This window comes from Capronia coronata (assembly GCF_000585585.1).
Source record: "Capronia coronata CBS 617.96 chromosome Unknown acBCG-supercont1.7, whole genome shotgun sequence".
NCBI lineage: Eukaryota > Fungi > Ascomycota > Eurotiomycetes > Chaetothyriales > Herpotrichiellaceae > Capronia > Capronia coronata.
Window position 1 is genome coordinate 1092126 of NW_006912899.1, and position 26284 is coordinate 1118409.

At 53.9% G+C, this 26284-nt stretch overlaps 6 protein-coding genes across 6 annotated transcripts; 5 read left to right on the forward strand and 1 right to left on the reverse strand.

Annotated features, from left to right (window-relative positions):
- Positions 1–1433: 1433 nt before the first annotated feature.
- On the forward strand, positions 1434–6629 carry A1O1_07958 (DNA polymerase zeta subunit; the record flags this gene model as incomplete). Its single annotated transcript, XM_007728824.1, has 1 exon — positions 1434–6629. The coding sequence occupies one exon, from the start codon at positions 1434–1436 to the stop codon at positions 6627–6629; it is 5196 nt and encodes a 1731-aa protein (XP_007727014.1).
- A 484-nt stretch (positions 6630–7113) lies between these two features.
- On the forward strand, positions 7114–8700 carry A1O1_07959 (uncharacterized protein; the record flags this gene model as incomplete). Its single annotated transcript, XM_007728825.1, has 1 exon — positions 7114–8700. One exon carries the CDS (start codon positions 7114–7116, stop codon positions 8698–8700), a length of 1587 nt encoding a protein of 528 aa, XP_007727015.1.
- A 1582-nt stretch (positions 8701–10282) lies between these two features.
- A1O1_07960 (uncharacterized protein) lies at positions 10283–12604 on the forward strand (the record flags this gene model as incomplete). Its single annotated transcript, XM_007728826.1, has 2 exons — positions 10283–12451; positions 12506–12604. The coding sequence occupies 2 exons, from the start codon at positions 10283–10285 to the stop codon at positions 12602–12604; spliced, it is 2268 nt and encodes a 755-aa protein (XP_007727016.1).
- A 1561-nt stretch (positions 12605–14165) lies between these two features.
- Positions 14166–15008, forward strand: A1O1_07961 (uncharacterized protein; the record flags this gene model as incomplete). Its single annotated transcript, XM_007728827.1, has 1 exon — positions 14166–15008. The coding sequence occupies one exon, from the start codon at positions 14166–14168 to the stop codon at positions 15006–15008; it is 843 nt and encodes a 280-aa protein (XP_007727017.1).
- An 817-nt stretch (positions 15009–15825) lies between these two features.
- Positions 15826–19114, forward strand: A1O1_07962 (uncharacterized protein; the record flags this gene model as incomplete). Its single annotated transcript, XM_007728828.1, has 2 exons — positions 15826–18921; positions 19028–19114. 2 exons carry the CDS (start codon positions 15826–15828, stop codon positions 19112–19114), a joined length of 3183 nt encoding a protein of 1060 aa, XP_007727018.1.
- A 4051-nt stretch (positions 19115–23165) lies between these two features.
- A1O1_07964 (uncharacterized protein) lies at positions 23166–25184 on the reverse strand (the record flags this gene model as incomplete). Its single annotated transcript, XM_007728829.1, has 1 exon — positions 23166–25184. One exon carries the CDS (start codon positions 25182–25184, stop codon positions 23166–23168), a length of 2019 nt encoding a protein of 672 aa, XP_007727019.1.
- Positions 25185–26284: the final 1100 nt, after the last annotated feature.

The window sequence follows — 26284 nt, forward strand, 5'->3', positions numbered from 1 at the left end:
AGATGAAGCATGGGGTAGTCGGCAAAGTCGCAGAGTGAGTCCAAGGCAATATCCTATGTCCATCACTATCCTACTCTACCATGTCCTACCCTACGGTGTCTTGCTATGCCTTGCCACATCGTGCCTGATTATGTCGTATCCTATCACATCGTACCAAATCATACCATCCCCCATCCACCCTGCAATGCCATACCTTTCCCCCTTCTTCTCCATCGGTCTATCACCCGGCCCGAAGCGAAGCCTGCGCCATGCCGATTGCGACTTGCATGCGATCTGTTAACCTTCACTTTCTTGGAACTGCCTCTCCTTCACCAGGACAACCGACTAACACCGCTGCAGCCAGAGCCAGAGCCACGGACAAGAGACAAAACAGAATCGAGCAGGAGTGCACTGACATGGTGCGCTCTGTGACCAACACATGTCCGCGCACTACCGGGCTCCAGCCATGCCAGGCAACACGCCACACTCAATGTGCCAGCCCGGCCACTGATGCACGATAACAGCGCTACGAGGCACACAGGTAAGATATGATATGAGATGAGATGATGAATGACACGAGACGAGATGAGCTGGATATCCAGACAGTATGCGACAACGAGTCCAAATGGAATTTAAGAACAGAAAAAGTGAATTTTCCATTTGTCTTCTATCGTTTCGGGTTACCAACTATATCTCCTGTGTTTGTGTCGCGGTTGTCTTTCCTTATTTTCATGTTACGTCTTGCAGGACTCGGGTGCATGGTGGTGAATGTCCTGACGAATGTATTGGAAGGAATTGGTGGAACACTCATTGTTGGTTACGGTTTCATAGTGTCAAGTATCAAATATCGAATATTGAGTATCAAGTATCAAGTATCCATTCATTCAATCAAAACCACAAGTTCTAGCAGCAGCAGCAGCAGCAGTAGCAGTATCCGTACTAGCAGTCAGGACCCAGCGAGTCTCTATAGTGACTCTATAGTGGTGGCGGTCGAAATTGAATTCCCAAGTTCCCAAGGTCAAAATATACATTGGATCTTAGACTTTGGGCCTGTGGGGCGGCAGACGGGATCGAGATGCTGATGGGACAATTCATCAAAGTTAGAAAGTAGGGAAACTTTAGGTAACCAGCAGTAATAAGTAAAGGATAAGGATAGGTGCAGCGTAGTGTAGTGGTCTAGGTACGTTACGTACCTTAATAATAATGGCATGTCGTCAGTCACCCTTCAGTCTGCGCATCAACAAAACATTTCACTTTCCACCGTCCCCTTGCCATGTTCTCTCTACCAACATCCACGTTCCGGCATATTTCACCCATTGGATATCATGTGCGCAACTCTACAATGATTACGGCTACATTAGTTTGTTCCTGTTACAACTTACCAAGACTGTGCGACCCGTAATGCGCCGCCAACATGGTAGAGACGCGTTCACACGTCCATCCCGCTGATCCCCATGGATCCGTTTCGAGTCCGCCTCAACTGCATCGATCACTACCAAGCTGTGCCCCTTGACGAATTCGATCCGCCGGTACCCCAGGGCCTGGTGCACGAAAATGCCAAAGAAAGACCCCGAATCTCCGTCATCCGCGTCTTTGGCGCCACCGAGACCGGCCAGAAGGTGTTGATGCACATTCATGGCGCGCTGCAATATACATACATCGAGTACAGCGGGAGTCTGGTCCCGGAGGACGTCGATGTTGCCATACGGACGCTCCAACTGTCCATCGACCACGCGCTGGCCGTCAGCTATCGCAAGAACATCTACGAAGGCAAACACCGCTATGTCGCCCACATCTCGCTCGTGAAGGGTGTTCCCTTCTACGGCTTCCATGTCGGATACCGGTTCTACCTCAAGATCTATCTGCTCAACCCGTTGCACATGACCAGACTGGCCGATCTTCTGCGCGAAGGCGCGGTGATGAAGAGGGTCTTGCAGCCCTACGAGAGTCACATGCAGTATCTGGCCCAGTGGATGTGCGACTACAACCTTTACGGCTGTGGCTACATCGAGTGCGACAAGGTCAAGTTCCGAGGACCCATCCCGAAATACTTCGACATGACCAGTGCCATGCACCAGTGGCACGACCATTCCATTCCGCCAGAGTATATCTCCGACGAGGCCGCGCTGCCGAAACAGAGTAACTGCTCGCTGGAGGTCGATGTGCATGTCAAGGATATCCTGAATCGGCGGGACGTCCATGCTCGCGATCTTCATCATGACTTCATTGAGCGTGTGCATCTCCTCTCCGCAGATGCGAAATTGGTTCAGTCCATGGCGGGGTTGTGGAAGGATGAGACGCGACGCCGGAAGATCAGAATGGGTCTCAAGGATAACAACAGCAGTCCCTTCCCGCCTGAAGTCTTGATTTCGATGTCTGCGGATCCCAGAGATACGTCTGCGGGAGGCTGGATCCATGAAGAAGAGTATCGTGAAAAGGTCGAACAGATCGTCACAGAAGAACATGCCAAAGGCGACGCCGCCAAAGTCTCCTTCGACAACTTTGTGAAACCGGTCTCGTTGGAATCGACTGTCAAGACCGCCTTGGAGAGCGTGGAAGATTTGTATCCGCACAACATGCGTGAACCTGGCTTTGGCAGCAGAAACCACAGGCCTTCCACTCCGAACCAGGAGAATGTCGCACATGAAACTGTCATCGATGGGGCGCAAGCCGAGAACGTTATAGGAGGCCTGGACCACAGTCTAAGCGATGCTGTTGCCTCGAATGAGGGAAGCTTCAGCATGTCGAAGAGCAGCGATGACTCCAGCGCCAAAGATACACACGACAATGGAAGGGTATTGACCCCCATCAGCTCCTCAGAATATGAGAAATATGGGATTCGACGTGCAGGGGACACTGCTCGTCTGGCCGAGGATGTCTTTGAGGTGCCGGAAGAATACCTCGGGCAAGACCCGGTCCCTCCCAACAAAGCCAAGCGAGCAAGGTTTGCCGTTGCACCAAGTTTCAAACCTAGAAAGCGACGGAAGCAGCTGATGGATGATGACAATGTCTTTCCGGAAGTCAGCTTCTCCGGCTCGGAAGACGATCCAGACTTTGTCACGGATGCGGAGGGCATGGATCCTGCCGCAGAGCCGACGTCTGAGGAAATGCGCAGTGTTCGGCTATCTGGCACCAATCAACACCAACTACCGTTTAGCACGCAAGCAGCCAGGTCCAAAGATACGTCGGTAGAAGGACCAAATGCGCTGCTCCTGTCCCAACAGTCGACATTGTCCTTTTCAGCGGTCAAGAATCCAAACGATCCCACGACAATCCTTCGCCTCAGTCAGAAGAGTGGCACTTCTCCCAAATCATCACAGACCGCTAGTGTCAAGCCTCCGACCTCTCCGGTCATACAGAAAACCCCTGCGGAGAGTGTGCTGACCTCCTCACAACCAACGCTACGTCCGCCGATGTCAGCTGAAAGTGTCAAGCCAACGGCGCCCGTGGATATAATCATCTCAGGTCTGTCGTCGGGACGAACCGGAGCCTGTTGGCACACATATCAGATCCGTCCACCAAGCTTTCACGAAGTGGAAACGACCTTGCGACAGCACGGTCTGCCCGATGTGATCTATCAAGAGGCGTTCTACAGCAACGAAGACGACGTCCCGGACCAGGCACGAGAATACGCCGGACGTGAATTCAAGCTTGAAAGCGCCACTGTTCCGTATCTACCTGATTTCGATTCATCTGGCGCGTCGCCCGCTACTTACGGTCGGAAACCTGCAGCCTTAGTGGATGTTACTGGTGAGAGTGTCCGAGATAATCAGAGGCGAAAGCGGTGCACGATATCAAACTGGGTCATCTCCGAATCACCGCCTCGAAAGGCTGACGTTGTGTCCTGGCTCAAGGAAGAGCATGCGGCGAAAGAGCATGATACATCCTTTAGGATGAAGTCACGCCGCCCGCTCTCGCAGATCGACGGCCCGACACAGAAGAACAAATACGGGTTCAAGTATTCTCAAAAGCAGGCCAGCACCAGCGTACATCACGAGACGCAGTACATGAGCATCATGAGCCTGGAGGTGCACGTCAACACGCGTGGCTCTCTTGCGCCTAATCCAGAGGAAGATGCCGTCGCTTGCATCTTCTGGTGTATCCAGACGGACGACGATGAAGTCGAGACGAACGGAAGCAAGGATGGCATGCATGTTGGAGTGATCGCGGTCGCCGATGAACCCCATATGGGCAAGAATATTGGACGCATCCTACCTTACGACGTGGAGGAAGAGGCGACAGAACTCGACGTGCTCACCAGACTGGTCGATATTGTGCGGCACTACGATCCGGACATCTTGACCGGCTATGAGGTACATAATAGCTCGTGGGGCTATCTGATCGAACGGGCACGGGTCAAATATGATCTCAACTATTGCGACGAGCTGTCGCGCATGAAGTCGCAGTCCCATGGCCGGTTTGGCAAGGACGACGATCGATGGGGGTTCAATCATACATCGACCATCCGGGTGACTGGCCGACATACAATCAACATCTGGAGAGCGATGCGTGGAGAGTTGAATTTGCTCCAGTACACCATGGAGAACGTGGTGTATCAACTACTGCACCAACGCACCCCCCATTACACGTTTGCCGACTTGACACGCTGGTACCGCAGCAAGAACCCACGCGACCTGGCCAAAGCGGTCGAGTATTTCTGCTCGCGGGTCCAAATGGACATTGAGATCCTCGACGCCAACGAGCTGGTGCCGCGTACTAGCGAACAAGCGCGGTTACTGGGTGTGGACTGGTTTTCTGTCATCTCACGTGGCTCTCAGTTCAAGGTCGAGTCGTTGATGTTTCGCATCGCCAAACCCGAGAATTTCATGCTAGTATCGCCCAGTCGTCGACAGGTGGGTGGCCAGAACGCATTGGAATGCTTGCCCCTTGTGATGGAACCGCGCAGCGACTTCTACACGAGTCCTATGCTGGTGCTGGATTTTCAATCGCTATACCCGAGTGTGATGATCGCCTACAACTACTGCTACTCGACATTCCTCGGCCGGGTGGTGAGCTGGCGCGGCACGAACAAGATGGGCTTCACCGACTACCGTCGCGAGCCGCGTCTTTTGGAACTGCTGAAAGACCATATCAACATTGCACCGAACGGAATCATGTACGCCAAACCGCATATCCGCAAATCGCTCCTGGCGAAAATGCTCAGCGAGATCCTCGAAACGCGCGTCATGGTCAAGAGCGGCATGAAAGTGGACAAGGACGACAAGACGCTGCAACGCCTCCTCAACAATCGACAACTCGCGCTCAAGCTGATCGCGAACGTCACATACGGTTACACATCCGCGTCTTTCTCCGGACGCATGCCCTGCTCCGAGATCGCAGACAGTATCGTCCAGACCGGGCGCGAGACTCTTGAAAAGGCAATTGCCCTCATCCACTCCGTGGAGCGCTGGGGCGCCGAAGTCGTCTACGGCGACACGGACAGTCTCTTTGTCTACCTCAAGGGCCGAACCCGCGACCAAGCCTTCGACATCGGCGAAGAGATCGCCGCAGCCGTGACCAACATGAACCCGCGACCCGTGAAGCTGAAATTCGAAAAGGTGTACCACCCGTGTGTCCTGCTCGCGAAGAAACGCTACGTCGGCTTCAAGTACGAATCGCGCAACCAAACAACCCCGGACTTTGACGCGAAGGGTATTGAGACCGTCCGTCGCGACGGGACACCGGCGGAACAGAAGGTCGAAGAGACGGCGTTGAAACTACTCTTTCGCACGGCGGACTTGAGCCAAGTGAAACGCTTCTTTCAGGCGCAATGCTCCAAGATCATGCGCGGCAACGTCTCCGTGCAAGACTTCTGTTTCGCCCGCGAAGTCAAGCTGGGCACGTACAGCGACAAAGGCCCGCCTCCACCGGGCGCCCTGATCAGCGCGCGTCGCATGTTGCAGGATCCCCGGCTGGAACCGCAGTACGGCGAACGCGTGCCGTACGTTGTGGTGACGGGCGGTCCTGGCGCACGGCTGATCGATCGCTGCGTGGCGCCGGAGGTGTTGCTCAACGATCCACATGCCGAACTCGATGCCGAGTATTACATCTCGAAGAATCTGATTCCGCCGCTCGAACGCATTTTTAATCTTGTCGGCGCCAACGTCAGGCAGTGGTATGATGAAATGCCGAAGTATCAACGCATCAGGCGTGTTGAGGGAGTTGGTGTCGGGGGAGATTTGAATCTGCATCAGCATCAGAATCAGAAGAAAAAGGCTACGCTCGAGTCGTATATGAAGTCCTCGACGTGTTTGGTTTGTCGGGAGTTATTGGATACCAGCACGACTACTACGGCGGCGACGACGTCAACAACAGCAGCTGCAGCATTATCGGCAAACCTGGGTCTCTGTTCGAATTGTATCCGAAACTCGGCGCGGAGTATATTGACCCTCCGCACGCGGTTGACCAAGACAGAACGCCGAGTGAACCAATTGGCGAAAGTCTGTCGTTCGTGTTCCGGGCTGGCTTGGAACGAAGAGGTCAAGTGCGACAGTAAGGATTGTCCTGTGTTTTACTCGCGCACGAGATATAATGTTTCGTGGGGAAATGAGCGGGCGCAGCTGGGTCCGGTTCTGGAAAGTCTGGAGAGACATGACGATGATGATGGGAATGAACATGTAAAAGTCAATGAGAGTGGGTTGGAATGGTAGATGGTGACAATGGATAGCTTGTTTGGGTTATGGCGTTTCATTACAAGAAGCATCGGTGGAAATGCATTCAAGGTTGGGAAAGGAATGGATTACACGGTACATGGACAAGTCCTCAGCGGAAACATGAATTCGTCAAGATGTTCATTCGGACGAACTAAATGCCTTTAATACCCAGGTATATTCGCAAGAATGGAATTCCACTTTGACCTTGACTGGCGGTTATAAACGGGCTGTCCTTCAGCCTCGTACTTGGGTATCTCCAAATCGGAGGCTCAACACGTGACGCTCATCCCGCTTTCCCCGTCACTGTCATTCTGGACTTTTTGCCAACCATGTCGTCGGTATCTTGATTCCCATCACTCTTCAACAACCAGTCCTCAACCCTGACGGAGACGTTGGGTCTTCCCTTTACGACAGAACTTGCGGTTGAGTCAACCCTTCCTCCTTCGGACGCCCGGCCGCGCTTTAAAACCCCCCCGCAACAATGGCGCAAAACAGCAAACCCCCCGGCCCAGACCAGTCACGCAACGAGTACATCCCGTCCTTCATCTCGAAACGACCCTTCTGGGCCGAAACGACCCCGGACGCCGACTACCTTGAACATCAACGTCTGCAAAGCGCGCCGAAAGACACGCTCGACCAAGCGAAATGGTACGAGCGCGGCAAGAAAGCGGGGCCGGCGGCGACGAAGTTCCGCAAAGGCGCCTGCGAGAACTGTGGCGCTATGACACACAAGACGAAAGAATGTCTCAGCCGGCCGAGGAAACTGGGAGCGCGCTGGACGGGGCGGGACATTCAAGCAGACGAAGTGGTTGAGGACGTGCAGCTGGGATGGGATGCGAAGCGCGATCGGTGGAACGGCTACGACCCTCGCGAATACACCGCCGTGGTCAAGGAGTATGAGGAGCTCGAAGCGCTGAAGCGGGCGACAGCAAAATCCAAAGACGGGGACAAGACGCTGGAGAATGGTGATGTTGATACTGATGGGATCAACGAAGAGACCGCAGATTCCGACGCTCGATACGGCGAAGAAACAGATATGGGCCGGTCGCAACCGACGTCAACACGACAGCTGCGACTGCGAGAAGACACAGCGAACTATCTCCGCAACCTGGATCTCGATTCGGCGAAATACAACCCCAAGACACGCACGATGGACACGACGGCGCTGAAAGAGGCCGGCGAGATGGACGCCGAGGAAGGCTTCATCCGGTCCTCGGATGAGGCGGCGGAATTCGAACGCGCCCAGCGCTACGCCTGGGAGACGCAGGAGGCGGCGGCGGCCAAGGCCGGCACGAAGAAACTACATCTACAGGCGAACCCGACGGAGGGAGAGATCCTGCGCAAGAAACAGGCGCAGGAGGCCGCGGAGAAGAAGGCCGCGGCGCGCAAAGCCCTGCTGGAGAGATACGGCGGCGACGAGTTCCTGAAACAGGATCCGATGAAGAAGGCTCGCCAGGTCTTCGAGAATGAGAGGTATGTCGAATACGACGAGTCCGGACGCGTCAAGGGCGAAGCACGCCAGATCGCCCGGTCCAAGTATACAGAGGACGTGCTGGTCAATAACCATACCTCTGTCTGGGGGAGCTGGTGGCGCGATTTCACTTGGGGGTATGCTTGCTGCCATTCCACCGTTAAGAATAGTTACTGTACGGGCGAGTCTGGGCGCGTTGCCTTTGAAGAGGCCCAGGGGTTGAGAACGGGCCAGGCGCTGTTGCTTGAAGATGACAAATCGCAGGACAAGGAGACAGACCTGACGCGACGGAAGGTGGTCGCGGACGAGGACAGCAAAGCACAGTCGCGTATTGAAGCCGTGGTCGGCGACGAGAAGGAAAGACTTCGTCTCGAGCAGACGGGTGATGCACGCGAAGCTGATGGGCACCATGGCACAACTGAAGCAGGCTCCAATGCCGCGACGACAGCAACGGCACACGCCAAGAAGCGTACACTGCAAGAACTCCAGTCCGGCATTTCCGAGGAAGAGCTGGAGTCGTATAAGCGGAATCGCGTGGCCGCGGACGATCCGATGGCGGCATTGCTTGGGAAGGATGAGCTTGTTGAGTTGCATTGATCATTGGTGAGATGGTGAGATGGTGAAAGGAAACCATCAAGCTCATCGAGTTGCTACGCTGTATCACAGACATACATCGTGATATGATGCATGGTCGCAATGACCGACCAGAGACCGCGCTGAAGCAGAACACTGAAAACGGTGGTGGTGTGTACTAGTACAGTGTTGCATCATTTATCCTAGCGTTCAAGCGACTTTTTGATATAAACTATGGTATTGCGATATTGATCTTTTTCCGATGGGCAATACCTAAGCATTCGCGAGTTTTCCCAAGTCGACCACTGTACTGAGTATACACGGGTTTGTCAGTGCAGTGGTGGCTGTGTCTGTGTCTGTGTCTGCATGCAGGATGGGAAACTGTGGTCGCATTATGTCATCATCAACTTCCAATTTCAATTGTCTCCACGAATTTCACGCGCGGTCGAAGCCGCATCCTTCAAGCAATTCGGATATGACATGAAGTTTGACCTTGACAGATTGGACTCGATTACACAGTGCAGTCCGCTCCAACTTCTGGATCTCCTGTTCTGCCGGCCGAGCGTAATACTCTCTGCCTTACAGCATTGGATCGTACATGACTGTTGGCTTCGGTAGCGAACGTGAGAGTTGACGAGAACGTAAAACCATGTGGAAATGCAGACCTGGGTTGACGACCTGGAGAAATTAACGGCCAGAACTTGTCCTGTCAGCCACATTCCTGTGGAGCTGACGGCAATCACACTATAAACAATTACCTGTCTTCGCTGTGATACTGTGTGAGATGGCCGCAACACGACCCGGCGTTTAATTGGCTGTCCCGCTGCGCTTTATGATGCGATTCGTTGCTGACTTGCCGAACGCGTCTGCCATTGATTTTCTGAGCGAGTCGCTTCGCGCCTACTGTCTGTCTCCTCAGTACGTACTCCGGCTGCCCAATTCCTGCCGACCAAAACCCCTGATTTATTTGGTGCTTGAGGAATCACCGTGGATTCCACTCTGATCGTCCATATTGGCGAAATCTCCATGCCGAGTGAGAGTGCCTCTTCCCCTTGACAACCGATGTGTTCCCTTGGACTTCATTTTGGTCAACCTCCTTTCCTGTCGTCTCTTCCCTTGCCGTCCACATGACATCTGACCCCGCGCCAGCCTCGGAGGAATAGTAACGACATGCCATGGCACTCTGAGTCCTCGATTCTGGTACAACCCGAAACGCCTATGCTGTGAGATTGGAGTTTGGTAGAGAGAAGCAATTGGATATTTATAAAGAAAACACCGGTGTTTGGAGAACACAAGTGCACAATGCAACCCTTCAGGTTTGGCATGAGGGACTCCTCGGCCGAAAGCGTCGAGGACACTCGCAGCCGATATGTGCCGAGTTCAATCTATAGCGGTCCTGGACCCATCGACGAGTCTCCAGCCATCGGTGCTTCTGCCTCTTTCATGATGGGTTCGTTGCGCGCACCGATGGAAGAGGACCAGACTCCTCGTTTTGCGCCGGTACATCCCATGGCACTTCTCTGATCGCGACGATACTGATTTTGAACAGCCCACCCGACATGCGCCTCGGAATTCGACTCTACTGAACATCAATGACCCCGTGGCAATGCACCTGTTGACCGAGACCGCAATCAGCGACAGCCGAGAATTCGAGATTCTATCTTTTGAGGAGGTGGAACATCTGAAAAGGGAAAGGCAGTATCTCAGGAACAGGGTCGACACGACGAGGAGGAAGTTGGCTTTGGAAAGCAAGTTACGGGATGCGGCCCAGTCTCTGAATCGATTATACTCAACCCGCGACAAGGCCATTGCGGCAGGTAATTCACCCAAAAGGTCGCGGCGGAGTCTTCTTGGAAGTAAACCCAATTCAGGGGAAGATGTCATGACTCGTGCCGATGATGAGTATGCGGCCAGTGATCGCAAGGTCCACGAATTCACACAAGAGCTGTCGGAGCTGGAACGGAGGCTGGAATCTACGGAGAAGCGTCTCTTGGAGCATACTGCCGGCGTGCTTCAGATGACACACAAGGGCTTGAAGAAGAATCTCCGACGAACTGAGTTGCCCCGAAGCCCCGAAAGCATGACCAGTCAGGCGAATCATCGCAACTCGGGGATGGACGGGATCGATGATTTTGACGAACGAAGCCTGTACCAAGTACCGGACTACGTGACGAAGTTTGGACAGATCCCACCGCCACTCAACACGAGCAGGGCTCGCAACAGCGATCCGAGAGCTGTCGACAATATTGCAAGCCGACTGCAGGAAATCAACAATCGACTCCATTCCATGATTGTCGAAGCCGGCTCTCACGAGCACTTCGATCCACCGCCTCAACCAACTGACGAGCACATGACCGGACCGGTTGACGCCCAGATCCAAGCCTATCTGGGCTATCTGTCACAAGGCCTCCATGTCATGGAGGCTGCCCAGGCTCGCGGACACGCCGAGGCACAGAAAACCATCTTTGACTCGGAGGATCAGCTCGAGGATGTCAATAACAGACTGCACGACATGCTGGAGAGGACAGACCCGACCGGCCACAGCCCTCAGTTGCAACATGATGAACCTAGGGGGAAGGACCTGCAATCTCAGCTAGCATTTTCTACCGTTGTGCTGGACCGCCTGAACCAGCGCATCGAAACTCTTGTTGAACAAAAGGACATTCTCACTCGGCAGATCCAGCAGCAGCGGGATCTTAATACAAAGACGGACGCCCAGCGTGACGCCAAAATCCGAGAGCTGACCGACCAGTTGGAAGAAGCCCAATGTCTCCAGACCGTGGGCGAGCAACAGGCTCAGCACTCTCGAGATCAAATCAATCTTTTGATGGAGCAGTTGGACATGGCCAAACAGAACTCTGCTCTACTGGAGCAGCAGCGAGGCACAAACGATGCCGAGGCGTTGGAGATGGATCGATCAGCGCGCAAGGAGATGGAAGAGAAACTGATGGCCGAGTTGCAGACCAAACAAGAAGAGCTCGGTCAGCTGCGATCGGAGTTGGGTCAATTGCGGCTCGAGTCGGAGTCGAAAGCCGAGCGATTGCTCCAGCAACTTGAAGAGGTGCAAGCGGCAAAAGGCCAGGCGGATCTGGCGCTTGAAAGCCATAGAACAGAACTGGCTCATTTTGAGACCAAGTTTGCAGCGTTACAAGCCGAGCGAGATCAAGCTTGCACCGATCTTCGCCAGCAGATCAACCGCCTAGAGACCGCCAAAGCCGGCGCTGAGGCCGAGCTGTCGAAAGTCCGCGAGGAGATGAAAGAGTTGGAATCCGAGGTGGTTCGAGCCCAGACCGAGCTCACGATGGTCAAGGCGGAACTCGACGGTGCCTATGGGACACGTGCTCAAAGGGCCGCAGATGTGTCCATGAACCCGCAAATCCAAAGAGTGATCGATGAGCTGAATGCACGCAACAAAGACCTCGAAAACCAGCTCGATTTCCTTCAGACACAACACGAAACCAAAGGCGTCGGCAGCGCGGAGTTACAGAACAGGGTGAATGCACTGCAAAAGGAGTTGAAAGAAACCATTGAAGACTACGAACTAATGACCAAGCAAAGTATTGACGACGAAAAAGAACGGGACCGGCTGGAGGAATCGGTCGATGCTCTTCAACAACGATGTGAAATCCTGGAGTCCCAATTGAATGAAGAGAAGGTTAAATGGCTCGGCGTCAAAGTTGGTTCACCCAATGAAACGACGTCCACGATGGTCCTGAAGAACGAATTCAAGAAGATGATGCGGGAGACAAGAGCAGAGAACCTCCGGACGATCAAGGTAAGGCAGTGTCCCGCCCATCGAGGGAATCTCTGTAGGCTGACTTTATAACAGGCTGAACAAGAAGAGCGACGACGTCTTGAAGGCATCGTCAAGAACTTGAAAAAGGACCGGCAGCAGACTCGGTCGTCGAAAGATGTTTCTGAATCTTGACAGAACTCTTTACTATCCACGATGTGCCGGGCTGAAAAAGAAGGTTTCCCAACGACGAACTCGGTCTTCACCCGAGAAGCCCGCTTCTATCGCCCGAATTATCATCTTTACCCCTATAATGCAACCACCTTGGGACTTGTATCAATGTTACACCGCCAATCGGGAGGCCTGGACATTGTCGAATGGAAATGTACCTACTTTCACTTGATAGCATTCTCCGTGGTCCGTCCCCGTCACCAGTATACCATCTTTGGAAAATGATAAAATGGCATCTTCATCTGCTCAGGATGGTGGTGCCTGCCAATTGGAATTCAGTGCTGAGGGTCGCAAATTGACACTGCTTCATCGCAACTGCTCTCTTCGTGTGCTCTTGTCGAGCTTGATACTTCCTCTTGATCTGGTGATCGACATGTCAACATCACGGTGTTCCTCGTTGCAGCCTCATTCTTACCCCCATCACCAAGTTATTGTGCCATCCATTCGCTTATCACGAATCATCACTTTGGGAACCTGGACCGCCGACGTTCTTGAATGACGACCTTATTGTCCCATATGCGCCGCCGGCCCAAATCCTTTTCGAATTCCTATCCTCCTAAGACGCAACATGACACTCCACAATGGCATTGCTGTTGCCACATCCCCTGACATTCACGCCATTCCCCCTGCACAGAAGGCAGTTCGGAGGACGAGGTCGGCGCAGTCCCCAAGTCGTCAGCTCGACTCCTCCCGAAGCCTGGATTCGGAACCAGATTCAATATACAACGCCGAATTGGTGCGCTCAAGGGTCAGGCTTCCGTCGGGAGAACAGGGGTCAGCAGAAGCTGAAGCCGCACCGAGTCTAGATGCTTCAAGTTCGTCGCCTCCGCCACCTTCTCCGTCGCGCAGCCCTCTCGGCGACCCTCCGGCAGCCCACAGCCACTGGCCTCCCCCACAGCTGGGCACCATCCTTGAACAGAAATGCATTCGTAGCGTTTTCCCCTCGGGCTCCTTGCCTCGACTGGCACCTAGTCCGGAAAGGAAATCTCGAATTGTTCACGCTGAGCGATCGATCCATTCACTACATCCGCAAACCTCAACCTCGCTCTGGCCTTTGAAGAAGGGCTTGCCTTCTGTGTCTTTGCATTCTGCTTCCTTGCATGCGGCGTCCTTACATCGCCGCCGTTCCCTGTCTTTGAATGACTTGGACAGTGTCTTGCAACCTGATGCGTTACAGACCAGTCCTGGCCATTCATCTTCTTCCGGGAACGACATCGACCGGAGGGACTGGTGTCCCACACTTCCGAACATGCCAGTCCACTCTCCACCTCATCGAGTGCCCACTCCGCCTGGCCTGCCGTCATTTGGAACGGAGGAGGCCAATGAGTATAGGCTTCCGGGACAATTGTCTCCTGGCAGATCGCTCTGGAATCGGTTTTGGCGACATTCCCAGGAAATGAGTGACGACTTGACACCCGCAAGTCCACGCATGCTTGGGTCTCCGATGCTGGGGCCGCACAGCCCACCGAGTCCTCAAAGCCCGCCGACAGGTCCTTCAAGCGAGATTCTGAAGCGGACCTTGGCGATGCTAGGAATGGCACGGGTGGTGAGTCCACCGCCACCGTCTCTTAAGCAAGGACGCGTCTCCTTGCCTCCTGGTGTCGTGACCTCGGGCAACGGGTCTGGTGCACTAGCTCAAGCCGAAGACGGTACCTATATCAGAGGTAGATTCGGTCCTCGGGCCAGCGGGCATGGTATTGGGGGAAGGAGTCTGGAGGCGCATCCCATTGCTCGTACCGCCCAACTCAGCGCCATCGATGAACAAGTCAGAGAAATCGACAAAGCTTGTGAAGTGGTAGACCGCGAGAATGCAATCTCTCAGTTTGATCTCAGCGATAGGCGCCGTGGGCTTGAGCATGATACCTCTTTCCACCATGATTCCTCCGAGGCGGCAGAGGCCCAGCCAGCCATTCCAACATCACCACGGGGCCTCTCAGAAGATGGAACGTCGAGCCCCGCCATCTATCTCTCTCCTCCCTCCACATCACCACCGAGGGTCGCCGGGACTGTCCAAGATGAGAGCATATTGCCGACGCAAGAACACCAGTATTTCGACCAACCAAGGCTCAGATCACAACGCACGCTTCCTCATTCGGCCATGAGACAAGGCCCTGGGTATGCTCCGTCCACTCTGATGGCTTTGAGGAGTATGGAGAGCATGCCAGTTCTCTTCAGCGCCGCCGAAGAGGCCGAGCGAACACGAGTACGAGAGTTAGTGTTGGAGGAGAAAAGAAGAGAGCAAAGGAAGCTGTGGGTACAGATGTGGTGCGCAGCTGAAGACTGTTGTCATGATGTTTGGCATCTCTGGACGTGCGCCAGTGTCTGTAAACATGACCATGGTCGTGAGAGATCTGGAAGTGAGTGGTAGGGCTCTTTGGAACGGCACGTTTTGGAGACACCGCATGATTTCCTAGCGTCAAGAATCTGGTATCAAAGCATCCCAATTCTGCTTCAAGGGCATCTGACGTGGCTCCTCGCCATCGGCGGCAGTTTGGACACTGCTATGGCTTGGTCGGCTGACGACAACTCAGAGAGACAAGAAACGCTTGCAGGGTTCAGGACAAATGGATATTGGGCTTTGAAATGCAAGGCCGGATTCGAGATGTGGTCGGTTGGATCCAAGATAACGATCAGCTGTTATTCCTTTCCTCCATCTCTCCATCTTTCCTTTCGTCCACGTCGTAATCATGACCAGAATACACCACGGCCGTCGTACTCTGTACAAAGTATACCACGTTGTACCGTAAGTATATTGTAGGTGGCACCAGCAGTGCCTAAAGCAGCATGGTTCCGGCTCTGCTAGCTTCCGCCCATGTGGACTTGCACGTGATAGCCACCTCACCTCGAACTCCACGCAACTTACGACAAATACGCGGCTGAGCTTGCACTTGCAGTCTTACTGTGCTCCTCTACATGCTAAGCCCACTGCACGCGTGGGTCTGGAAATTCGTCTGCCTATTATGTCAGTCACGAAACCCACTGCTGCTGCCACCGGTTGATTGATTGCCATTACCTACTAGCACCTAGTCCGTTCCACTCCATCAGTCACTCTGGCGTTCTTCGTGCCAGCAGCTCCCTACAACGCGGCGCAGAGGAGGAAGTCGGCCAGACCAGGAGCTGTATATGACGGCTTCGGCAGGACGCAAGCTGTCGAGGACCAACACCATCGAGCCTACTCCAACACCATGGCTTCTTACCCGGCCCTCACGGCCACCGGCACCGGCCGCAACATCGACTTGACCAAGTCGGAATCCGAGTTGGCCGTCAACATCCGCAAGGCCACCAACATCGAAGAGACGGCGCCTAAACGCAAACATGTGCGCAGCTGTATCGTCTACACGTGGGACCACAAGTCGTCGCTCTCCTTCTGGGCCGGCATGAAGGTGCAGCCGGTCATGGCCGACGAGGTGCAGACCTTCAAGGCCCTGATCACCATCCACAAGGTGCTGCAGGAAGGTCATCCCGTCACGGTTAAAGAGGCGCAACAGAACGTAAACTGGATCGAAAGTCTGGCCCGCGGCGTGATGGGCGAAGGGCTCCGAGGATACGGCCCGCTCATTCGGGAATACGTCTTCTTCCTGCTGGCCAAGCTGGCGTTCCACCGCAACCACCCCGAGTTCAACGGCCTGTTCGAGTACGAGGAGTACATCAGCTTGAAATCTATCAACGACCCCAACGAAGGCTACGAGACCATCTCGGATCTGATGACCCTGCAGGACCAGATCGACACCTTCCAGAAGCTCATCTTCTCGCACTTCCGCGGCGGCACGAACAACGAATGCCGCATCGCCGCCTTGGTGCCCTTGGTTCAGGAAAGCTACGGCATCTACAAGTTCATCACGAGCATGCTGCGAGCCATGCACACGACCACCGGCGACGACGAGGCACTGGAACCACTGCGCACGCGATACGATGGCCAACATTATCGTTTGATCAAGTTCTACTACGAGTGTTCCAACCTGCGCTATCTGACTTCGTTGATCACCGTCCCCAAACTGCCGCAAGATCCGCCCAACTTGCTTGCCGACGATGACGAGCGCCCGGCTCTGCCCAAACGCCCGACCCGAGAACTCGAGCAGCCTCCTACCCCGGTGGCCAAGAATGGCACTCCGGACCCTCGAGACATGGAGGATTTCTGGTCAAGAGAAGCACAAAAGCAACAGGAGGCCTACGAAGCCGAGCAGCGTCGACTGCAACAGGAGTGGGAGGAACAACAACGAGAGCAGATGAGGCTACAACAGGACGCGCAACGAGCGTTTGAGGAGCAGCAGCGAATGCAGGCGGAACAACAACGGTTGGCCCAAGAACAGCTGCTGCGCGACCAGATGCAAGCCCAGACCCAAGGTCGAATGGCCGAGCTGGAGCGAGAGAACCTGGCTGCGCGGGCGCAATACGAAAGAGACCAGTTGATGCTGCAGCAGTATGACCAGAGAATGAAGGGGCTAGAAGAACAACTCAATCAACTCAACAACAACTTCCAGATGCAATCGCAGTCCAAAGATGACCAGATCTCCGCGCTACAAGAACAGGTCAACACATGGCGACACAAGTACGAGGCTCTGGCGAAGTTGTATTCGCAACTGCGGCAGGAACATTTGGATTTGCTGCAGACCACCAAGTCGCTGAAATTGAAGGCGGCATCGGCTCAGGAGGCCATCGATCGCCGGGAACGACTGGAGCGTGAAATGAAGACCAAGAACCTGGAATTGGCCGATATGATCCGTGAACGTGATCGAGCTTTGCACGAGAAAGATCGTGTTCAAGGTGGACATCGCGAGGAAGTCGAGAAGCTGAAACGCGAGTTGAGGCTTGCCATTGACCGTGCCGAAGAGGCGGAGAAGGCCAAAGGGTCAGAGTTGTCTGCGATGCTCGCCAAGTACAACCGTGAGATGGCGGACCTCGAGGAAGCCTTACGCAACAAGTCAAGACAACTCGAGGAGATTCGATCGAAGCACACTGGCCGCGATGTGGATCACGAACAGGTGCTCCGTGAGAAGGACGAGGAGATTGAGATTTACAAGTCCGGAATGGAACAGGCCCTTGAGGAGCTGGAAGAACTCAAGCTGGGCAGCAATGATGCCGACGGCGCCCTTGACGGTGCAATTGACGAAGTAATCAAGGCGAACGTGAACAAGATCAACGACATCGTTGATTCGGTCCTGCAGAGTGGCGTGCAGAGAGTGGACGATGCCATGTATGAGCTCGACTCTCCCATGCAGGCTGGTAACCAGAATGCCACGGCGCCGTATGTGTTGTCGCAGATTGAAAAAGCATCTGCCAGCGCGACCGAGTTTTCGACCGCGTTCAACAATTTTGTGGCCGACGGGCCCAACAGCGATCATGCCGAAATCATCAAGACAGTGTCAATCTTTGCGGCATCAATTGCCGACGTGCTATCCAACACCAAGGGGTTGACTCGATTCGCGACGGAAGAAAAGAAAGGCGACCAGCTAATTGACTCGGCTCGGCAAGCCGCTCTTGCGACGATCAGTTTCTTCCGAAACCTCCAGTCTTTCCGCCTGGAGGGACTTGGGCCGATGCAGAAGAGTGATGTGGTGATCAACAACAACCACGATGTCCTGATGAAGCTCCAGAAACTGTCCAAGCTGGCGGATGCTTTTGCGCCCAAGGGCAGCAAAATCAGCACGACGGGCGATCTGGGCGACTTGGTGGATTCCGAATTGACCAAGGCGGCCAACGCCATCGACGCGGCGGCCCAGCGCCTGGCCAAGCTGAAGAACAAGCCGCGCGACGGGTATTCGACGTATGAATTAAAGATCAACGATGCGATCCTCGAGGCGGCGGTGGCGGTGACGAACGCGATCGGGCAATTGATCAAGGCGGCCACCGACTCCCAGAACGAGATTGTGCGTGAAGGCCGTGGATCATCGTCCCGAACCGCCTTCTACAAGAAGAACAACCGGTGGACGGAAGGCCTGATTTCGGCGGCCAAGGCGGTGGCGACGTCGACCAACACGCTGATCGAGACTGCCGACGGCGTCATCAACGGCCGCAACAGCCACGAACAGCTGATCGTGGCGTCCAACGATGTCGCGGCGAGCACGGCCCAATTGGTCGCGGCCAGTCGGGTCAAGGCCAGTTTCATGTCCAAGACCCAGGACCGGCTCGAACAAGCTTCGCGTGCGGTCGGCTCGGCTTGCCGTGCCTTGGTGCGACAGGTCCAGGGTATCATCAAGCAGAAACAACGCGACGAAGGGGAAACGGTTGACTATACTAGTCTCAGTGGGCACGAGTTCAAGGTCCGGGAGATGGAGCAACAGGTATGTCGAATTTGGTCTTCTGTTTGGTTTCCAGTTTGGTTTCCAGTTTGGTCTGGAAGGACAACTTGTGGAAGAAACTGTGTGCTAATGACGTTTTGTTCTACAGGTTGAAATCCTCCAGTTGAGAAACGCTCTGGATGCTGCTCAGGCCAGGTTGAGTGAGATGCGCAAGATCTCGTATCGAGAAGACTGAGGCAGTGGTGGCCGAGACGCGGATTCGTCTCCCTTTGCTTCAGGACCACAACCACGACCCTCGGGTGGTATCTCGGCCTAGAGAAATGGCCAGGAGGGTCTACGATTATTGATTACCGTGGCTGTTTGGAAGGAAGTTGATGTGCGGACTTCGCGGTTTGGGTTGCACAAGAAGCCTGAGACGATGTTAGAGGATGCCGTCGTTGAGACATGGGCATAGGCATATGGATAGGTCACTGGACGACCTCTTCTTTGAAGCGAAAGCGACCGCACATGTGGAGATTAAATTGTGAGTGGCCGTTGGCTGGGTCAGAGGATACTGAACAATAATGTCTTCGAGGAAGCTGTCTTGCTTACGTGCTAGTATGGAGGACGGCATGGGGGCGCTCAAAGGCTAGCTGATGTCGAGATCAGGCAATACTATTTTCTAGCCATGGATTGTCATGGACCAGACAGAGCTTTTGGTCTTTACCAGATCGAACCGAGCAGATGGAGTAGATAGCAGCAAGAAATATAGGGTACCGAACACGACCTTATCATATAGGGAGCCCATCTTTATTTGCTGTTGAAACCACGATCATTGATGGAGACATCGAATTGTCCCGTCGGCCACCCTAGCCCCGCAAATAGGTCAAGGCAAGGCCAACAATCCGTCGCACTAGAGCGGTCGCTCCATGGTCGCGTCTGCCGTATATGGCAAAAACCTAAGCCTTGCGACGACGGAAAGCGCAACACTCGAGGAGCGTATACAAAAGCAAAATAGGATGCTGAGAATGTATACAAAAATGCAAAAACAATCAACAGTTAGGATTCCCAGATGGTCACCCACTCTAGTACTAACTAACCGGTATCAAGCTTAAGTACCGCTGAGCGAACGGGAAGCGCTGTTCTCTTGATCCTATGGTCGATTGCAAGAGTAAGTTTGCGGCTTTAGTATATAAAAGAAGGCATAGTCCCTTCCCAGAAAGCATATGTTGGTTGATTTACGGTTTGCCTTGTTCAGTAATATGGTGAAACCTCTGGGACAACTCAACTACCTTACTTAACAACCTCACACTACTTACTACCAAGGTCCACGGTCATTGCTGCACGTTTTGTCGTCTCAGTGCCTTTCGGTTCTATCGAAGTTGATGTTTCCACACTATGTGCAGCGAAAACAGGCTCTCGGTATATACGAAATTGGTGGTGAAGTTGCTGCCCTGAGTCAGTCCCCAGAAAACTACATACGAAAGCCAAATCCAATCCACTCTTCAACCAACTTATCACTTCCTTGATACGACTTTTTATCTATACGATCGTGATGGTTGTCGGTTGTATGCGAGGCTGGAGAAGACACCAAGCCGCTGCCCTTTTCAAGGCAAAGGTATATACGCCATCTATTTCGAAGGTTCTTCCCACCGTAACTGAGATCTCGATCAGTACCGCTGGCGACCAGAGAATGTGGCTGCCAGGGGCAGCCCAAATGTTCGCCAGGGCAGAAGGGATGATCTTTCGACGCACAAAGATGCATGCAACTGGACAAACTATCTCTTCTGCTTTGAGCCCTGCTTAGTCCGTTTGTCATCATGTCTGCTGCTTGTTGCTAGTCATCGGGAATTATGCGAGATCGCAAAAGCTGAGTGACTCTGCTCGACTAGCACCATCCAGACCAAGCTAGACCATCTACCCTTCTCGCTACCGATCCATGTCCAGATCAGGCGGACGGCTTGATATGCATCGCATCCGAAGCAATGCAATGCAAGTCCAGGGATCGGTCTCTCTTTCCCCGCTAGACCAGGCCTCGTCAGGTCCAAAACAGAGCTGGACCAGGATGCAGCCGGATTCAGGATGCGGTAGACGTACTATACAAAGCCACTAAATCCGTCATGAATCATTGAGATGCCGAAAGAATCACGAAAGGAGACTCGATGGCGCATGTGGCCTCACAGGAGTGTTGCCGCATTGGGCTGGGAGAGCTGAAACTAACTTTGGATAGTTAGGCTGAGCCGCTGAGGCTGACGCTACAAGATGCAGGAGTGACATTGACAGGCAAATGTCACGTCGGAACTGATAACTGACAACTGACAACTGACAACTGACAGAGGACAACTTTCAAATTAGGAAGGATATGGGACTTTGACAGGAGAAAGATACATGGGGGCTCTTGATCCGGAAGTACCATCTGCGACGGATTGACAATTTGACACTACTTCTACGGATATATGATTATGTGGCGTCACGATCCGATCCGACCCTTGCACCAACGACCCAGCTCGCCAGGCACCAAAAGAAAAGATGTCGCGCTAACCCGCTGCTCATCCTCTTCTGATGCCTGGCAACCTCCTTACGGAGTGACAAGTGTGGAGGGCTTGCAATCGACCGATCCAGTCCGCCTGGGCTGGCATTTTGACGGGACTCTCGAGGTATGTATATCACACTGCCGAAGGACGGTCCTCGGTACCATCACACCACCGAGTCGATTCTCGATCTTCTATTTCTCCAGTGGATCTGTGGTACCTGATCTCCTCTTATGTTGTACAAGCCCAAGAGTCCATGACCACTTTGAGTTTTCGAGATCATTGAGTCAACGGCCAACATATCGTCGTATGATCAATCGGCGATAATTGTGCTTCCCTTTCTTGACTCTCGTCTGCTCCTCTGACAGCATCGTCGCCCAACATGGTCCGCGCCGTCGAAATCGCACATCTTCTGAACATTCCTGACGAAGCGACTCCCACTCGCTCTCGCACGATCAGTGTGGATAGTCTCCTCAACCCGTCGCCACGGGAAGACCTACCACGACATACTCTTCCTCTTCCTCCTGCTGTTGCTACGCTGCAACTTGGAGCAGCAGCGTCGTTGCGGACCGACGGTTCCAGTCGACGACGTCTTGCATGTGATCCCACCGCGTCAATCACAAACGACTCTACTGGCCGTGACCAAGATCGAGCCTTCTCTGCGCCTCTGTTCTTGTCCGCGGCGGGGTCACCATCATGTCCATATCATCGATCAGCCGACATGATGTACGAGTCAAACTATACCTATCAGCCGGATCCCCAGATGACGTTCCACCACTCGCCATATGATATGGGGCAGTACTCACAAACCTATACCGCCAACTACCCTCAGCAGATGGGAAATCATCCGGCGACATCATCTTTCTGTCCAGATGAATCAGCATCGACCCACATCCAAAGTCAGGGCCTTGCCGCTTCTGGACCCAGTCGGACATCGACATGGCTCGACCACGAGTTAGTAGCAGAACAAGGCTACCAGCTGATCATCCCCATGGAAGACGGCGACATGATTGTCCCGGTGGACATGCAGACTTCGCCCAGGTCGCCGTTCGCGATCCGGCGGCGCAACGCTCTTGCTTCCGCGCGGTATCGCAACAGAAAGAAAATGAAGGCCGCGGAAGAAGAAGAGGCCCGAGCCGCTGCTGAGTGCGAGCTCCTGATTCTCGAGGATGAGGATAAGGATGACGATGACTGGTGATAACGCCGGCATCGGCGTTGGCAGCGGGGACACTTGCAATGCCGTGAGAATGATGACGTTGGTGAGGGTGATGGAGTACAATAGGTAGGGACTGAAAGCGAAAAGAAACACGGAGTTCTGGGCGCTTGGGCGTTGGCCGTGGCAAATGAACGGAGCGTCGAGCCTTGCTGGTAATGGTATCGCAGCAATGGGGAGACTTGCTGACATATCTACATTGTCTGAACTGACTTGGAATACAATCCCAAACCTGCTACACTGCGTACCTTGACCGCCGGGGCAAAGTAAACAACGTAGGCCATGATGATACCGCACAGTACCTAAGGTAGATAGATCATCAAATCTTTCTTCAACCCTCTGCAGCCATCATGAGGATCTGTGTATCCATGGTTGGACATGGTCGACTGAGTAGACTGTGGACGCGCCGCAAAGTATGGCAGAGTGTCCACATTATCCGGAATTACGACGTAGGTCTCCTATATATGGAGTTTGGCACCCACTCCTCTGAGCTGCTGTTGAAAGAAGCCCGTTTCCCTACTCGCTGCCAGAGTGGCTGTCGTCGAGGATGGTTTCGTTTCGTTTCACAGCTTGACCTCCGTCCAACCTCTGCCCACGGATCGATGATTCGCAAGAGCCTCTTCGCCTGTTTGGATTCTAGGAATCAATGTATCCGTGCGACTAGTCTCTTCAGGCCCTCTCTTGTTGGAGTAGCCACTTGGTCTTTCACGAGAAGGCCGATACCTGTAATGGTCGTCGTCCATGTCATAGTAGCGACCTGGTCTTTGACGAGAAGGTCGATACCTGTATCGGTCGTCGAACACGCTGTCCGTGGTGTAAACCGCTCGTGGAAATCTCGCCTCAGAGGGCCTGCGACTCCGTCTGGAACTGATGGTGGAACTATCAGCCTCACTCGTGTCTTGCTCCTCTTCAGCACCGCTGCCTTCACGGCTCCCTTCCTCGTTTTCCGCTTCGCTCTCCCCGCCTTCTAGCGGGTCGTCCAAGGCCAGAGTTTCGACCCGACGGTTCCTCTCGATTCGAACACTCTCCCTGTCTTCTACCGGGTCGACCGAGGCCCGCCTTTCGATCTCACGCCTCACCACAAGTTGAACGTCCCTCCCGTCTTCTACCAGGTGCGCCAAAGCCAGGGTTTCAATCCGACGATCCACCACGTCTTGAAGGACTTGGAGCATTCCCTCTAGCTCCTCGTTCCGGTCCCCGATTCGCCAGCTGTCGAACTTATCATTGACAACCTTCAGCGTATGCTCTTTTCGAGTATGGAGTTTCGCGGTCATCTTTATCTCCCATGGATCCAGTAGAGTCGAGTCCAAACTGTCTTCAGTCGTTGCATGACTCCACAATCCCACGAAATCGACGTTCGCCAACAGTTTATGGTACTCTATCGTCTGCTCACCATTTTCGACGACATCAGAACCGAGCTGTAGTTGGTCACCTTTGTGCAACATGTAGGCTGTGCCTTTGGAAAGATGATGCCCATTGATGAATGTTCCGCCTCTCGAGCCCAAGTCCCGGATATAAACTTGACCAGTATCTTCGTTTGCCCAGACCTCAGCATGTCGCCGTGATACGGCGCTGGCATCGAAGATACCGTTTTTGTTGTCCGCTCGGGCTTCACCTGTTTGCCGTGCCAGGACAAGGCGATGTGGCTGGAATGGAACATTGATCTGCTTCCAGTCGAACAGCCCGTTGACGGCGTTGAGTGGATGCAACTTGAGAATCGCGAGGGAAGGGCCATAGACGGCATCGAAATTGAGTTCTGGGAAATGCTCGTTGGCAAGGTCCTCTAGCATTTGCACATTCTCCTCTCTCTCTTTGAGGATCTTCGTGATGTTATCAGAAGCTTTTTTAAGTGCTGCACTACTCCCGTCCAGCACCCGATTGCGTAGCACCAAATATGACCGAGCAGTTGCACCATCCACTTCCGACGCATCAACATTGTGCACCGCCCCAAAGACGCCCCAGCCCCTCCAGCGCTGGATCCGAACACTTGCGTTCACGTAGAAGCTAGAGCCGGTTGTGACCATGACCATGAGCTCCAGAGATGGAGGCAAGCCGCTCTGGCTCTTAGGTTCCTCGTACATTTTCCACCGAGCCCTATCCGGGCCGAGGAGGAAGCCGTGGAATAGCCGGGATCCCTGAAACGTTGTCTTGTCGCCCCAAGATCGGCCTGCGTTGATACTGATGGCGCCCGCCGCTGGACCTGGTGCCCCGATCGTGACACCAACGTTCTGGCCAGAATTGACCTCGTGCTCGGCCACACACACGAGGTTTGCTTCGGGAGTCAGGCCCACCACGGTTGGTCCCTGACGCCTATCGACTCTGATGCTGGCGAGGTTTATGTCGACCGCAGCCGATCGAATACGCTTCGACACGTCGAACGGGCGCGCAAAGTCCAGCTTGAACCTCAACTGGTACGCGGGGCTGCCACCAAATGTGGTGCGTTCGACATGCGTTATTTTGATGTCGAAGTAGCAGTCTCGACTACTGTGCCTGGCGAGGACACATGGCAAGTCGGAGATGCCATCGTCCACATCCCCCGAAATTGACGCGGCAGGGCTGCTAGGTTGACTGTTCTTGGACATTTTTCAGATCCTTGTATGCGCCCAGTTAGTGTCTGCTTACTTGATTCTGAGGGTCCTCTTGTGAAATGCGTCCCGATAACACGGAGGACCAATGCAGAATGGGAACTGCCTCTTCTGCGCCTCATGGATCGCTGGCGTTGCAACAGACGCTTCCTCCAAACTTTCTTCCAGATCAGTCAAATGAAAACGGCGTCGAGGAGTGTTAGCTCAGCGTGTTATATCATCATGACCGAGAGCTCTGGCTCTGGATGGGAGCGTACACATGTACAGAGTACAATGCGGCTTCTGGCGATGCTATAACCCACCAGAGGCCTAAGGCTCACCGCCAAAACAGACAGCGGTTGTCTCAGCAGGGTGGTTCTGAGATGACCGCCATCTGTTTTGGCGTTGAGCCTCATCAGTCTCAGTCTCAGCCTCAGCCTCAGCCCTCGCTAACGTGGCGTGCGGGGATAGGCCGATTTTGCCTGATAATCAGCTTGGCACATTGATTTTACGAGGTGGCCAATGCGAAGCCATCATGGACAAGAAGTACAATAGATAGGTCCGGGAAAGAAATCTTTGTGGAATGCGGCATGAGAAGTCTCTATGTCCAGCCTAAGTAGACATTGAGATGGAGTAGAGCTGCCGGAATATTTAAGGGGCGATAGGGGACAGAACGCGGTTCAAGTCGGTTTTGTGGAGGTCGGACACCGAGCTCTCTCTCTAGCACTAAGTAGATTCAGAGGGACTGTCCCCCCACGTTCTCGAGAACTGATGATCAGGGTAGTGCAGTCAAAGCTACCCGTCATTTTCGGGGGTGGGACGGATCCGTCCTGTTTCTGAAGGGGGAGACTGTTTCTGGTCCCTGGTGCAGGTTGCGTGGTGCATATCAAGACCAATTGAAGTTGAGACGGATGCGAGGGGGCTAATTTGAGAGGGGATCAGGCGATCTTGGCATCGAGACCTCCAAAAGCGGCGGCAATACCCACCAGGAACGGCGAGAAATTTCCACCTACGTTGACCTGCAAAGCCTGATTGATCGGAGCCTCTGGTCAGCATCCAGGGTTTCAACCCTATCGAGATATCAACACCGCGGGATCGCCGGAATTGATCCTTGCAAA